Source organism: Lonchura striata, chromosome 7 (genome assembly GCF_046129695.1).
Source record: "Lonchura striata isolate bLonStr1 chromosome 7, bLonStr1.mat, whole genome shotgun sequence".
Taxonomy (NCBI): Eukaryota; Metazoa; Chordata; class Aves; order Passeriformes; family Estrildidae; genus Lonchura; species Lonchura striata.
The window spans coordinates 14,459,989-14,474,337 of NC_134609.1; the positions used below are offsets into that span (position 1 = coordinate 14,459,989).

Consider the following 14,349-nt stretch of genomic DNA (forward strand, 5'->3'; position numbering starts at 1 on the left):
TGAGGTCTCAATATTAAGGGGTTTTGATCCTGGTAGTGGCCAAGCACCTTTGGTTATCTTTCAGTGCACACCACAGCACTAAAAGTGAGTTTGCAAAGATCTGGCAAAAGCTCCATTTGCTATTAACACCTAATGCACTACCCAGCATGTTCCAGCCCCCTGATAGCAGACAGGATTTTGCATGCATTTCTGCCCCACCTAAAAATCACCTAGCTGGATAATACTGTCTACAGCTTACCTATCAATATTTGTATTCCATCAGAAAGGCAGTTCTTTTAATCATAATGCTTCCAAGGAATGCAAAGTTCTGGACGCAGCAATTTACCCAGGTCAGTGCTCTACAAAACCAAACATTTTTCTCATTGCCAGCTGGAAAAATTTCACAGATTTCTTTGAGTATTACAAAATAACTGCATTTGCATTGAGCAGGCTTTCCCCCCTCCACCTAGGTTTGAATTGCACAACATAAAGGCAGCATAAAATATTTGCTCTCTGATTCCACATAAAGAACTTCAGCTTTCTCTGGAAACTTAAAGCTCTTTGGAAGCCAAACACCCCACAATGGTAAGTCAAAGGTTTAGATTAGGTTTGGGGTTTTTTATAATGGAGATACAGATAGGTATTTGCTTTAAAACAGGAAGACTCTTCTGTGAAGATTACTGTGAATTGTATTCTTTGCATTGTAATTCTTTGCAAGAAATCTCTTAGTCTTTCACCGGCTGTTATCCTTTCCTCAGAAATATTTGTGAAAACATTCAGAGTTTTGCAATCATTCAGGACCATGCTTTTAAAACTTGTAAATCTGAAGTACAGTTTAAAATACTGTCATTTTACAAAGAAAAAAAGTGTGTATATTTTGTCCATGTATTTTTTCTGTTCTTCACTTTTGATTCCTCAAATTGTGTCCTGTTCTAGCTCTTCAAGCCTCCAAAGGTGTTTGCAGAATCTAAATCAACAGTTAGGTAATGATAAATAGACTGACAAAGTCCTATGGCCTGGTTCTCCTGTAATTTGTGCTCACGTAATCCCAAAGGCACAGACATCAAGAAGTACGTTTGATGAGCATCTCAGGAATGGCATAGGTTCTACAGAGGAGGCAGCAGTTTCTATAATAGATGTTGATTCATAAACAGGGGAGAAATTACCATTTCCTTCTTTCTCTGGTTAAGCTTTATTCCCAAGTTTCTGTTACTTAGCTGACAAATCATTTGCTTGTTGCAGCCTAAAACACATTCAGACTCCTCACTGAACACCACAGACTTCCCCTTATGTTTCTCTTTAGTTTTGGTGGAAGGTTCTAAACTTTGATCTTTAGTGAGAAGAGCATGCCCAAGCTCATGTGACTGGCATTTCCAGGAGTAGCCTGATAAGGAAAATGTTGGAGGGAAAAAGGGATAAAATATTAACAGAAGACAGCACAACACATGAAGGATTTTTGTATTTTCTATAAAGACTTGAGTGACATGGCATGGGGTATCTCTGTTGTTGCAAACACCTGATGCAGGCACCATGGAATAGCACATTTTAGGAGTTTCAGTCTTTAACTTCTTTCATTCTGGCCTTGGTGCTCAGCATGACAATTGTCTCTGTTGTAGCCTAAAGCCTCAGGAACTCCACATCACAGAACCACAATGAAAATGAAGCATTACACCCTTCCCAGACCACTCCATAAACCCTCTTCCTTCCTTTCACTATTTCTTAAATATCACTCAGTCCCATAACAAAGCAGGACATCAAGGATTAAAATATCAATTTTTTTCCAGAGCAGACAGAGGAGTTTCTCCTTGGCTCACCTTCTTCCTGAGACTTATAACCTTTCAATATCTTATGGCATTGTGATTCAAGTAAACCAAGACTCTTGCTGCTGCTTTAAACCCAGTTTCAAACAGCAACAGTCTCACCAATATCTTCTGAAATTCAGAACAGTAACTTGGAAAGATGTACTCATTTCAAATCCTTTCCTGTTAGTCTGCAAGTGCTATTAAGAAAATTTAAATAATTTCCTCCACTGCTTCTCAGTCTCTGGCTATTCCAAAACTTTTCCTTTCAGTTATTCAGCTGGAGCAACCCATTAAAATAAACCTGTGCTCTCTCCTGCTTCTCTAGTCCCTCTACTCCAGTAAAACAATCATTACAAAGTCGTGCAGGCTTTTTCAAAAAAAAGTTCTGGATTTTCAGCAGGCCACAGGGGACATATCTGAAGGCCTCTTACTGATGCTTAGCTGTTGTCCCCACTAGAAAAAAAGGAGGTGTGTCCTGTGTCAAATCCCAGCCTGTGTCTGCATGGATGGCTCAGGTGATGCTAAGTACAATGTACAGCATTCAAATTTTGCCTAAAGACACACATTTATCTCTCTCTCCCCTGATCAGCTACCTGTGTCAAAAAACCTACTGGAATAGATTTAGATCTGAGATCTCCTCTCCATTGCAAAATGTGAAGCAATTGCTGTACCCAGAAGGGAAGCAATGGGATGCTCAACAAAGATTTGCTAGAGAAATAGCTAAAGCTGACTCAAAGGCAATAAATAAAGCACTGACAAGAGCTTGGCAGGGCTTTCAAGTTTATACTACTATTGAAGTTTTGTGTGATTTCTAGAAACTATTTTGCAGGGAGTGATACTGCTGACACGGTAATATCATGCCATTTTGTATCTCCCCACCTAAATGAAAAATGCAGGGAGTACTGCATTTTAGTGCAAGTAATAGTACACTCAAGTGTACATTTCCACTATTTTCATGTACATATAAGGTTACTTCTAATTTTGCTTCAGGTTCAATGACTGCTTTTGAAAAGAGAGCTAATCAATGTGGATTAAAATGCATGGTGCAAGCTCTGTGTTTCTTTTACAGAAGAGCTTTCTGGCATTCCTTGTCACAATGGGCATCATAGTGACCCTGAGCGATGCAGACTGCTGGAGGAAAATTCACAAGCCAGAGGAGGCCAAAAATGGTAAGAACAAGGAAGGTCCTCTGACCTGATGGCTTTGTGATAACTTGGCCCTATGTGGAGCTGCCAGGAAGGGCTCAAAATACAAGGGTGGGGGAAGACATTGGAAAAACACATATAGGGAACTCCAGCAGCAATATGCCAAAAGGAGGGGAAAAAGAAAGTCTTCCCCTGGGCTGCGTATGGTTGCAGCAATGTTATTGCAATTGGTGGTAGGTTGCTACTGCTATTCCAGCACATGGAGCTTATTCAGGAGATGACACCTCCTTTTTAGGTGGAGGCCTAAGGAACATGTTCTGGTTTGCTGCTGTCTTATGCAGGCTGTATGATAAATGGAAAACTGTATCCCTTTGGACACATTGAGAGGACAGAAGATTGCTACACATGCAACTGCAGCGAAGATGGAGTGTCATGCTGTTCTCTGTAAGTTTGAAATTCTTGGTCCCATCACTGCCTGTAGAATGACCACAGTTTTCCATTGCTGGGGATAAATGGGTTTGTAAGGGCAGGAGAGAGCCTTTTCTCACCCATGTCACAGAGTTAGTGAAAGCCACTTATAGCTCTTGATTGTTTGGGTCCTTAGCTGTGTTTGCCTTAGCTCATTTTCTGCTGACTGGGAGTGGACTCAGCCTTTCCAGGCACATCCAGCTGGTGTTTGCCTTAAATTTTTAAGGAACTTGTGAACCCTCTTTCACTGCAGCTGTCTTTCATTAGCTGAGGAAGTGCGGGTAGGGAGGAGTGAGTTAAGTGAAGTTTCCCTAAAGAGCTTATGATGATCTGGATCCCTTTCCTGAAATGCTTTTCTCCAGTTAACATGCCAAACATAGAATGACAAGGCTTTGCTCTGAAGTATTTCTCCAGCACTCTCCTTTCCTCCTCCTGCTTTCTCAAAGGCCGAAAATACCTCAATGATGATCCTTGTCTTAATTTAGGTGGCACAGTCAATCAGGGAGCAGCCACCACATCCTATGCAAACTGGAAGTAATGAAAATTAAAGGAAAAAATAGAAAAGATGCCAAAACCATGCTTATGTCACTGCAAAGTGCTATGATAGAAATACCTTTGCTAGTCCTGAGCATCCTGGAACATCTTCACAGTGCAGTGCACAGGGCATCATTTCAGGCTCTGGAAGCTGCAGCTGTGTGCTACTCAAGCTAGCTCAGCTGCCCTTAGCCAAAGTTTCAGACCTCTCTTACTCAGCAGTAGTTCAAACTATAATCACTAAAGTATTGACACTTCTATTGCTCTCAAGAAAACATTTCCTTTCTCTTTGCCAATGACAGCACTCACACTCCTGTTGCTTTCGATGAAAAGAAATGTAAAGTAGTTTTCAACAAGGAGCGCTGTGACTATGATGTGGTGCAGAAGGACGACCCCTCAAAGGAGTGTTTTGTCTATTCCCGTGTGGGCTAACACCTGCTCCAAACCTCTGCACTGAGGAATTCCTCTCCTTCCTTCAGATGCTTTGCCGTCACAGAGAAGCATGATGATAAAGAAAATCTCATAAAAGTGAGCACTTCAGTATCTCATTTTTAACCTCCTAATTGTCCTAATTCAGCATACAAGATGTATAATCAGATAGAATGTCTCATTTGTGTCATTACTGCATTTGTTGACTATAATAAATTGTGATGAAACATCCATAAGTGCTTCATATTGATGTTTTGTTTTCTGCAGTGACATGGGAAATACTTTCTTTGGGAAAGAAATGCATTTGGCTCTCTACCCTGACACACTGTGCACCAGTACCCTGGCAGAAGCCACTGTCATGCTTTACAGGTTCTCTTCTAGCCAGTTGTCAAAATCCATTACCATTCTGAAGTGATGCTCTATTTGGGACATGCAGTAAAATGGCTCCAATTTAGGATGCATGAACTTTCGGTAAGACCTGTGCTGCTAGCACGTCAGAAAAGTAAGTGAGGATGACAGATCATCATCCTCTTTCTCCCATTTTTCCCTTATTTTCATCAATGTCATCACCCAGCATTGGCAGTGACTGTTCATGTCCATTGCCCACTCTGACCAGACCTGAAGTAAAGCAATGTTAAACTTTAAATTCTGGTACTCTGGCTTGTCCTCTGCCAAGCCCTGATCCTGAAAGTCTGCACACACTGTGCTGCTTTAGTGGTTCTTGTACACTCTGAAAAAGAGATCCAGATCAGCCCCTGGAGACATGCTTCCTCATGGCAGCAGAGTTTGAGGTACTAATAATGCAGGCATCTTCTCTCTCTTCAGTACAACTATTGCCCACATCCACAGGGAAATGAAGTTCAGCTTCAAAGCAGGGCTTGGAAATCAAATCTCCCCCCTGGCAATGCCTAGTGTCCTAAATCTGCCCACATATATGAGACCAGACAACAAAACCCTGTTAAATGCTGCCTCTGCATTTATTCAGCAGGGGTATTTCCTTCACAAGACAATCTATCTCAAGCTCTGTGAACCATTGTTAAAATCAGAAAGATTTAACGTGGTGTATTTCCTCTGGCTTTGGTAATTTGCTTATGAACTTTTTTCAAAGGTTTCTAAGACCTGCAAGTATCACACCTTGGTTTGGGGGAAAAATCCTGGTATTTTGCAGGCATTGGTATTGCATACTTCACCATTTAAAGTTCTCTGTACTGCAGGCTGGATATCAGTCAATAGCTCTGTGTTTCTGTACAACTGCTTCATATAAAGATGAAAAATGTGAGGGGCCAGAATAAAGAGTCAGCTCAGCTTTTTCCATTATAGACATTCACAAATTCCATATTAAAATCTTGACTCCCGTTCACTGGTTCCATCCTATCACTCCACTAAATCGAGCATGTGAAAACAAACATTCTCCCGTTACCTAATGTTCTAGGGTGAGTTTTGCCTGAAAGGTTTTTGTGTTCTGCAGGAGAGGAACAGTTTTGAAACTTGTCCTGAATGACTTTTCTGCTTTTGTGCTTCATGTGAAAATTACGCATAACACAGCCTCAGCTGATGCACCTGAAGGAATGTTCCTGCTTGGAGGAAAAAAACAGCCACAGCTTCTGAGGGAAGTACTATTTTTAGCATGGAGAAGACTTCCTAACTAAGTAGCTCACAGAACTGCTCCTTGAGAAAATATGGCTTTCAGAATTTATGGGTTTATTACAATTTCATTTCTAAAACCAAAGACTATAATGAATAACAAAACTAGGAGTTTCCTAATGGATTACTTTTTAATTTGAAGCATTGAGATGTGCAGACATCAAGATTAATATCCAGCTTGCTGTAGCCTGGAACTGTGTCATATGAAACGGAAGTATTTCAGTATTCCAGATTTTTTCACTAGCAAAGAGTCACAATTTAAGTGACAAAAGATTCCTCCTAAAATTCATGAAAATTAGTTTATTACCTTATTATAGTGGAGATGAGAGAGATGTTGTAATGGGATCCAGCTCCAGCTGAGGTTAAGGGGTTTTGATCCTGGTAGTGGCCAAGCACCTTTGGTTATCTTTCAGTGCACACCACAGCACTAAAAGTGAGTATGTAAAGATCTGGCAAAAGCTCCATTTGCTATTAACACCTAATGCACTACCCAGCATGTTCCAGCCCCCTGATAGCAGACAGGATTTTGCATGCATTTCTGCCCCACCTAAAAATCACCTAGCTGGATAATACTGTCTACAGCTTACCTATCAATATTTGTATTCCATCAGAAAGGTATTTCTTTTAATCATAATGCTTCCAAGGAATGCAAAGTTCTGGACGCAGCAATTTACCCAGGTCAGTGCTCTACAAAACCAAACATTTTTCTCATTGCCAGCTGGAAAAATTTCACAGATTTCTTTGAGTATTACAAAATAACTGCATTTTTATTGAGCAGGCTTTTCCACCTCCACCTAGACTTGAATTGCACAACATAAAGGCAGCATAAAATATTTGCTCTCTGATTCCACATAAAGAACTTCAGCTTTCTCTGGAAACTTAAAGCTCTTTGGAAGCCAAACACCCCGCAATGGTAAGTCAAAGGTTTAGATTAGGTTTGGGGTTTTTTGTAATGGGGATACAGATAGGTATTTGCTTTAAAACTGCAACATTGAAGAGAATCATCTAGTTACACATTTTAAATGTGGGTATACCGTATTTCAAACCTGTAAGATGGAAAGACAGGAAGACACCTGTGTGATGATTACTGTGAATTGTATTCTTTGCATTGTAATTCTTTGCAAGAAACTGTACAGAGAGCTCTTAATCTTTCATTTACTGTTACCCTTTCCTCAGAAATGTTTGTGAGTTTTGCAATCATTCAGGACCATGCTTTTAAAACTTGTAAATCTGAAGTACAGTTTAAAATACTGTCATTTTACAAAGACAAAAGTGTGTATAAGTTATGCATGTATTAATTTCTGTTCTTCACTTTTGATTCCTCAAATTGTGTCCTGTTCTAGCTCTTCAAGCCTCCAAAGGTGTTTGCAGAATCTAGATCAACAGTTAAGTAATGATAGACTGACAAAGTCCTATGGCCTGGTTCTCCTGTAATTTGTGCTCACATAATCCCAAAGGCACAGACATCAAGAAGTACGTTTGATGAGCATCTCAGGAATGGCATAGGTTCTACAGAGGAGGCAGCAGTTTCTATAATAGATGTTGATTCATAAACAGGGGAGAAATTACCATTTCCTTCTTTCTCTCTACAGAAGAGCTTTCTGGCTTTCCTTGTTGCAATGGGCATCACAGTGACCCTGAGCGATGCAAGCTGCTTTACTTCAGATCGAGAACCAGGGTGGCCCTACAGAGGTAGAAACAAGGAAGATCCTCTGACCTGATTGCTCTGTGGTAACTTGGCTCTATGTGGAGCTGCCAGGAAGGGCTCAAAATACAGGAAGGGAAGGGGAAGATGTTGGAAAAACACAAATAGGGAACTCCAGCAGCAATGTGCTAAAAGGAGGTCGAAAAAAGTCTTCCCCTGGGCTGCGTATGGTTGCAGCAATGTTATTGCAATTGGTGGTAGGTTGCTACTGCTATTCCAGCACATGGAGCTTATTCAGGAGTTGATAGAGTAAAGCCCAATTCCTTGTACTTTATTATTGCCTGGAATTATATTTTCAGAAAAACTGAAATTATTTTCAAACTCTTCCACGTTTAGGTGGAGGCTAAAAGAATCTGTTCTGTTTTCCTGCTGTCTTATGCAGGCTGTATGAGGGATGGAAAAGTGTATCCTCTTGGATATATTGAGAGGACAGAAGATTGCTTCCAATGCCACTGCCACGAAAGTGGAATGGAATGCTGTTCCCTGTAAGTTTGAACTTCTTGGTATCATCACTGCCTGTAGGATGACCACAGCTTTCCATTGCTGGGGATAAAAGGCAGAGAGCCTTTTCTCACCCATGTCACAGAACTAGTGAAAGCTCTCAGGCTAACATTTGCCTTCTCTTTGCCACTGACAGCTCTTATAATACCATTTCTTACAATGAAAATGAGTGTAAACTGGTGTTCAACAAAGAGCTCTGTGACTATGATGTGGTGCAGAAGGACGACCCCACCAAGCCGTGTAGTTTCGACTATTCCCGTGCGGGCTAACAGCTGCTCCAAACCTCTGCACTGAGGAATTCCTCTCCTTCCTTCAGATGCTTTGCCATCACAGAGAAGCATGATGATACAGGAAAATCTCATAAAAGTGAGCACTTCAGTATCTCATTTTTAACCTCCTAATTGTCCTAATTCAGCATACAAGATGTATAATCAGATAGAATGTCTCATTTGTGTCATTACTGCATTTGTTGACTATAATAAATTTTGATGGATCATCCATAAGTGCTTCATATTGATGTTTTGTTTTCTGCAGTGACATGGGAAATGATACTTTCTTTGGGAAAGAAATGCATTTGGCTCTCTACCCTGACATACTGTGCACCAGTACCCTGGCAGAAGCCACTGTCATGCTTTACAGGTTCTCTTCTAGCCAGTTGTCAAAATCCATTACCATTCTGAAGTGATGCTCTATTTGGGACATGCAGTAAAATGGCTCCAATTTAGGATGCATGAACTTTCGGTAAGACCTGTGCTGCTAGCACGTCAGAAATGTAAGTGAGGATGAGAGATCCTCATCCTCTTTCTCCCATTTTTCCCTTATTTTCATCAATGTCATCACCCAACATTGGCAGTGACTGTTCATGTCCATTGCCCACTCTGACCAGACCTGAAGTAAAGCAATGTTAAACTTTAAATTCTGGTACTCTGGCTTGTCCTCTGCCAAGCCCTGATCCTGAAAGTCTGCACACACTGTGCTGCTTTAGTGGTTCTTGTACACTCTGAAAAAGAGATCCAGATCAGCCCCTGGAGACATGCTTCCTCATGGCAGCAGAGTTTGAGGTACTAATAATGCAGGCATCTTCTCTCTCTTCAGTACAACTATTGCCCACATCCACAGGGAAATGAAGTTCAGCTTCAAAGCAGGGCTTGGAAATCAAATCTCCCCCCTGGCAATGCCTAGTGTCCTAAATCTGCCCACATATATGAGACCAGACAACAAAACCCTGTTAAATGCTGCCTCTGCATTTATTCAGCAGGGGTATTTCCTTCACAAGACAATCTATCTCAAGCTCTGTGAACCATTGTTAAAATCAGAAAGATTTAACGTGGTGTATTTCCTCTGGCTTTGGTAATTTGCTTATGAACTTTTTTCAAAGGTTTCTAAGACCTGCAAGTATCACACCTTGGTTTGGGGGAAAAATCCTGGTATTTTGCAGGCATTGGTATTGCATACTTCACCATTTAAAGTTCTCTGTACTGCAGGCTGGATATCAGTCAATAGCTCTGTGTTTCTGTACAACTGCTTCATATAAAGATGAAAAATGTGAGGGGCCAGAATAAAGAGTCAGCTCAGCTTTTTCCATTATAGACATTCACAAATTCCATATTAAAATCTTGACTCCCGTTCACTGGTTCCATCCTATCACTCCACTAAATCGAGCATGTGAAAACAAACATTCTCCCGTTACCTAATGTTCTAGGGTGAGTTTTGCCTGAAAGGTTTTTGTGTTCTGCAGGAGAGGAACAGTTTTGAAACTTGTCCTGAATGACTTTTCTGCTTTTGTGCTTCATGTAAAAATTACACATAACACAGCCTCAGCTGATGCACCTGAAGGAATGTTCCTGCTTGGAGGAAAAAACAGCCACAGCTTCTGAGGGAAGTACTATTTTTAGCATGGAGAAGACTTCCTAACTAAGTAGCTCACAGAACTGCTCCTTGAGAAAATATGGCTTTCAGAATTTATGGGTTTATTACAATTTCATTTCTAAAACCAAAGACTATAATGAATAACAAAACTAGGAGTTTCCTAATGGATTACTTTTTAATTTGAAGCATTGAGATGTGCAGACATCAAGATTAATATCCAGCTTGCTGTAGCCTGGAACTGTGTCATATGAAACTGAAGTATTTCAGTATTCCAGATTTTTTCACTAGCAAAGAGTCACAATTTAAGTGACAAAAGATTCCTCCTTGTGAGAACCCCGGGATTGGTTTGGGGTCTCGTGTGGTGGTAGAGCTTCTCCTCCAACCCGTGTTCCCAAAGGAAAACTCTGCAGTCTCTTCTTGTTCGGTCTCAAGATGATTTATTGCTAGTTATCTAACAGATTAGGTTCTCGGGCTGCGGCCCTTCAGTCAGCAGCCCAGGCAGAGAAGCACACACTCCTGACACCCTGACTGTCTGGTGTCTTCTTCTTCTCTCTCCCCGCCCAGGGCTGCTGCTGTCTTTTATAAGATATATTACGTATAACATGTTTACAATTATTCCCCAATACCTATTACCTACGTTGCCAAGTGTTTTTCTACTCTAAACCAATCTGTGAGTGCCAACATCACCAAGAACATGGAGGTAAGGAAGAAGAAAGAAGAAGGATGGGTTCAGCCCACTTTCCTCCATCTTAGAACTTCTGACCCCCATGTACAAAGTAAAAACCCCCCTGTACATGCACTAAACCCCCCCTGTACACTACCAAAAAATTTTTCCCTCTACTTTGTGACTGCATTTGTTATACTATCTAGCATTTTGTGACTGCTTGTTCCAACTTCAAAGTTGGCAATTCATTCCATGGTTCAAACTCAAAATCACAGCTAAATCCAGCTGCCTGCCGGGGTCCAGACTGCGTCTGACCACAGCCTGGAACCTCCAAAAATGTCTGAGAGACATTTTGAGTTCCCACACCTCCTAAAATTAATGAAAATTAGCTTATTACCATATCTCTTATTATAGTGGAGATGAGAGAGATGTTGTAATGGGATCCAGCTCCAGCTGAGGTCTCAATATTAAGGGGTTTTGATCCTGGTAGTGGCCAAGCACCTTTGGTTATCTTTCAGTGCACACCACAGCACTAACAGTGAGTATGCAAAGAGCTGGCAAAAGCTCCATTTGCTATTAACACCTAATGCACTACCCAGCATGTTCCAGCCCCCTGATAGCAGACAGGATTTTGCATGCATTTCTGCCCCACCTAAAAATCACCTAGCTGGATAATACTATCTACAGCTTACCTATCAATATTTGTATTCCATCAGAAAGGTATTACTTTTAATCATAATACTTCCAAGGAATGCAAAGTTCTGGACTCAGAAATTTACCCAGGTCAGTGCTCTACAAAACCAAACATTTTCTCATTGCCAGCTGGAAAAATTTCACAGATTTCTTTGAGTATTACAAAATAACTGCATTTACATTGAGCAGGCTTTCCCCCCTCCACCTAGACTTGAATTGCACAACATAAAGGCAGCATAAAATATTTGCTCTCTGATTCCACATAAAGAACTTCAGCTTTCTCTGGAAACTTAAAGCTCTTTGGAAGCCAAACACCCCGCAATGGTAAGTCAAAGGTTTAGATTAGGTTTGGGGTTTTTTGTAATGGGGATACAGATAGGTATTTGCTTTAAAACTGCAACATTGAAGAGAATCATCTAGTTACACATTTTAAATGTGGGTATACCGTATTTCAAACCTGTAAGATGGAAAGACAGGAAGACACCTGTGTGACGATTACTGTGAATTGTATTCTTTGCATTGTAATTCTTTGCAAGAAACTGTACAGAGAGCTCTTAATCTTTCATTTACTGTTACCCTTTCCTCAGAAATGTTTGTGAGTTTTGCAATCATTCAGGACCATGCTTTTAAAACTTGTAAATCTGAAGTACAGTTTAAAATACTGTCATTTTACAAAGACAAAAGTGTGTATAAGTTATGCATGTATTAATTTCTGTTCTTCACTTTTGATTCCTCAAATTGTGTCCTGTTCTAGCTCTTCAAGCCTCCAAAGGTGTTTGCAGAATCTAGATCAACAGTTAAGTAATGATAGACTGACAAAGTCCTATGGCCTGGTTCTCCTGTAATTTGTGCTCACATAATCCCAAAGGCACAGACATCAAGAAGTACGTTTGATGAGCATCTCAGGAATGGCATAGGTTCTACAGAGGAGGCAGCAGTTTCTATAATAGATGTTGATTCATAAACAGGGGAGAAATTACCATTTCCTTCTTTCTCTCTACAGAAGAGCTTTCTGGCTTTCCTTGTTGCAATGGGCATCACAGTGACCCTGAGCGATGCAAACTGCATTACTTCAGATCGAGAACCAGGGTGGCCCTACAGAGGTAGAAACAAGGAAGATCCTCTGACCTGATTGCTCTGTGGTAACTTGGCTCTATGTGGAGCTGCCAGGAAGGGCTCAAAATACAGGAAGGGAGGGGGAAGATGTTGGAAAAACACAAATAGGGAACTCCAGCAGCCAAATATGCCAAAAGGAGGGGAAAAAGTTCTTCCCCTGGGCTGCGTATTGTTGCAGCAATGTTATTGCAATTGGTGGTAGGTTGCTACTGCTATTCCAGCACATGGAGCTTATTCAGGAGTTGATAAAGCCCAATTCCTTGTACTTTATTATTGCCTGGAATTATATTTTCAGAAAAACTGAAATATTTTTTAAACTCTTCTGCGTTTAGGTGGAGGCTAAAAGAACCTGTTCTGTTTTCCTGCTGTCTTATGCAGGCTGTATGAGGAAAGGAAAACTGTATCCCTTTGGACACATTGAGAGGACAGAAGATTGCTTCCAATGCTACTGCCACGAAAGTGGAATGGAATGCTGTACCCTGTAAGTTTGAACTTCTTGGTATCATCACTGCCTGTAGGATGACCACAGCTTTCCATTGCTGGGGATAAAAGGCAGAGAGCCTTTTCTCACCCATGTCACAGAACTAGTGAAAGCTCTCAGGCTAACATTTGCCTTCTCTTTGCCACTGACAGCTCTTATAATACCATTTCTTACAACAAAGATGAATGTAAACTGGTGTTCAACAAAGAGCGCTGTGACTATGATGTGGTGCAGAAGGACGACCCCACCAAGCCGTGTCGTTCTGGCTATTCCCGTGCAGGCTAACAGCTGCTCCAAACTTCTGCACTGAGGAATTCCTCTCCTTCCTTCAGATGCTTTGCCATCACAGAGAAGCATGATGACACAGGAAAATCTCATAAAAGTGAGCACTTCAGTATCTCATTTTTAACCTCCTAATTGTCCTAATTCAGCATACAAGATGCATAATCAGAGTGTCACATTTCTATCAAAAGGTCATATTCATGTTCTTAATTTTAGTTAAGACTTTTTCTTATAAGTGATTTACAGATGTTTATTTAACTTTTAAATTAAGTAGGATTTTATTCTACTAGTTTCCTTTGTTCAATCTGTATTTAAGGTCCCAAGAATTTCTTTAGAATCTGGTGCCAGTTTTCTTACAGATGAAGATGACTTTCTCAGTGCAAGAAGATTTTTGATTTGTTGACAGCACCAGCAGAAGTGTAAATTAATGACCAAAAAAAGAAATTTATCACAGGCTTTGAATCTCTTGAGAATATATTTTTTATGCTTCTGGGACTGGGAGGAACCAGCACATTTTTGTGATTATCACATTCTTCCAGAAGTTATCTGTGGGTGGGAAAGCCCATCTTCCACTGCAAGAGCACCACCTCCACCACTTGTACTTAAAGCAGAATCTGAACAGCTCAGCATAAACAAGAGCTGACACTGGAGAAGAAAGAAAATGAATTCTGATGGGTTTACCAGGCCAAGGAAATGTAGAGCCTTGTCTCATAGGCTCCAGAGAATAGACTGTGTTCACTGAGACCCAGAAATTGCATATAAATGTTTTCAAAAAGATATTTTTTAGTCTCAGTGTCCAATTATATTGGTTTTTCTATTATCATAGTAGCTGCCAGTATTGAAGCTTCCCTTTTTTTCCCCCTCTAAATAAAACTAATTTAGCAACGAAACTCGGGAGTCTTTAACCTCCCTTGCTCAGAGTGGGGAAATGCTCAAGAACATTTGCACAGGTTATTTTTACTGGTTTGGGACTTTTTATTCATGAGATTATCCATGTGCAGGAAAGCAGACTAATACATCACTCATCCTCTGTTATG

At 40.7% G+C, this 14,349-nt stretch overlaps 2 protein-coding genes across 4 annotated transcripts; both read left to right on the forward strand.

The window, feature by feature from the left end:
- The first annotated feature begins 434 nt into the window (after positions 1–434).
- Positions 435–8,710, forward strand: LOC110475131 (beta-microseminoprotein). Of its 2 annotated transcripts, XM_077784619.1 has the most exons (8): positions 435–564; positions 2,851–2,950; positions 3,268–3,370; positions 4,231–4,828; positions 6,780–6,914; positions 7,594–7,693; positions 8,089–8,191; positions 8,344–8,710. In XM_077784619.1, the coding sequence occupies exons 1-4, from the start codon at positions 562–564 to the stop codon at positions 4,358–4,360; spliced, it is 336 nt and encodes a 111-aa protein (XP_077640745.1). In that variant the 5' UTR covers positions 435–561; the 3' UTR covers positions 4,361–4,828; positions 6,780–6,914; positions 7,594–7,693; positions 8,089–8,191; positions 8,344–8,710. The 2 variants fall into 2 exon arrangements, with proteins under 2 accessions (XP_077640745.1, XP_077640744.1); XM_077784618.1 differs by lacking the exons at positions 435–564; positions 2,851–2,950; positions 3,268–3,370; positions 4,231–4,828 and having other exon boundaries at positions 6,778–6,914.
- A 216-nt stretch (positions 8,711–8,926) lies between these two features.
- Positions 8,927–14,089, forward strand: LOC144246602 (beta-microseminoprotein-like). Of its 2 annotated transcripts, XR_013340259.1 has the most exons (5): positions 8,927–8,948; positions 9,946–11,757; positions 12,437–12,536; positions 12,928–13,030; positions 13,183–14,089. XR_013340259.1 is itself a non-coding variant. In XM_077784621.1 (4 exons), the coding sequence occupies exons 1-4, from the start codon at positions 11,755–11,757 to the stop codon at positions 13,313–13,315; spliced, it is 339 nt and encodes a 112-aa protein (XP_077640747.1). In that variant the 5' UTR covers positions 10,869–11,754; the 3' UTR covers positions 13,316–14,089. The 2 variants fall into 2 exon arrangements, 1 of the variants encoding a protein (XP_077640747.1); XM_077784621.1 differs by lacking the exon at positions 8,927–8,948 and having other exon boundaries at positions 10,869–11,757.
- The last annotated feature ends 260 nt before the right edge of the window (positions 14,090–14,349 follow it).

Bases quoted from the DNA above. Each gene is read 5' to 3' on its own strand.
- LOC110475131 (XM_077784618.1), top strand. The intron at 7,694-8,088 runs GTAGAAACAAGG...TGTCTTATGCAG, and splicing joins ACCAGGGTGGCCCTACAGAG to GCTGTATGAGGGATGGAAAA. The intron at 8,192-8,343 runs GTAAGTTTGAAC...TGCCACTGACAG, and splicing joins GGAATGGAATGCTGTTCCCT to CTCTTATAATACCATTTCTT.
- LOC144246602 (XM_077784621.1), top strand. The intron at 12,537-12,927 runs GTAGAAACAAGG...TGTCTTATGCAG, and splicing joins ACCAGGGTGGCCCTACAGAG to GCTGTATGAGGAAAGGAAAA. The intron at 13,031-13,182 runs GTAAGTTTGAAC...TGCCACTGACAG, and splicing joins GGAATGGAATGCTGTACCCT to CTCTTATAATACCATTTCTT.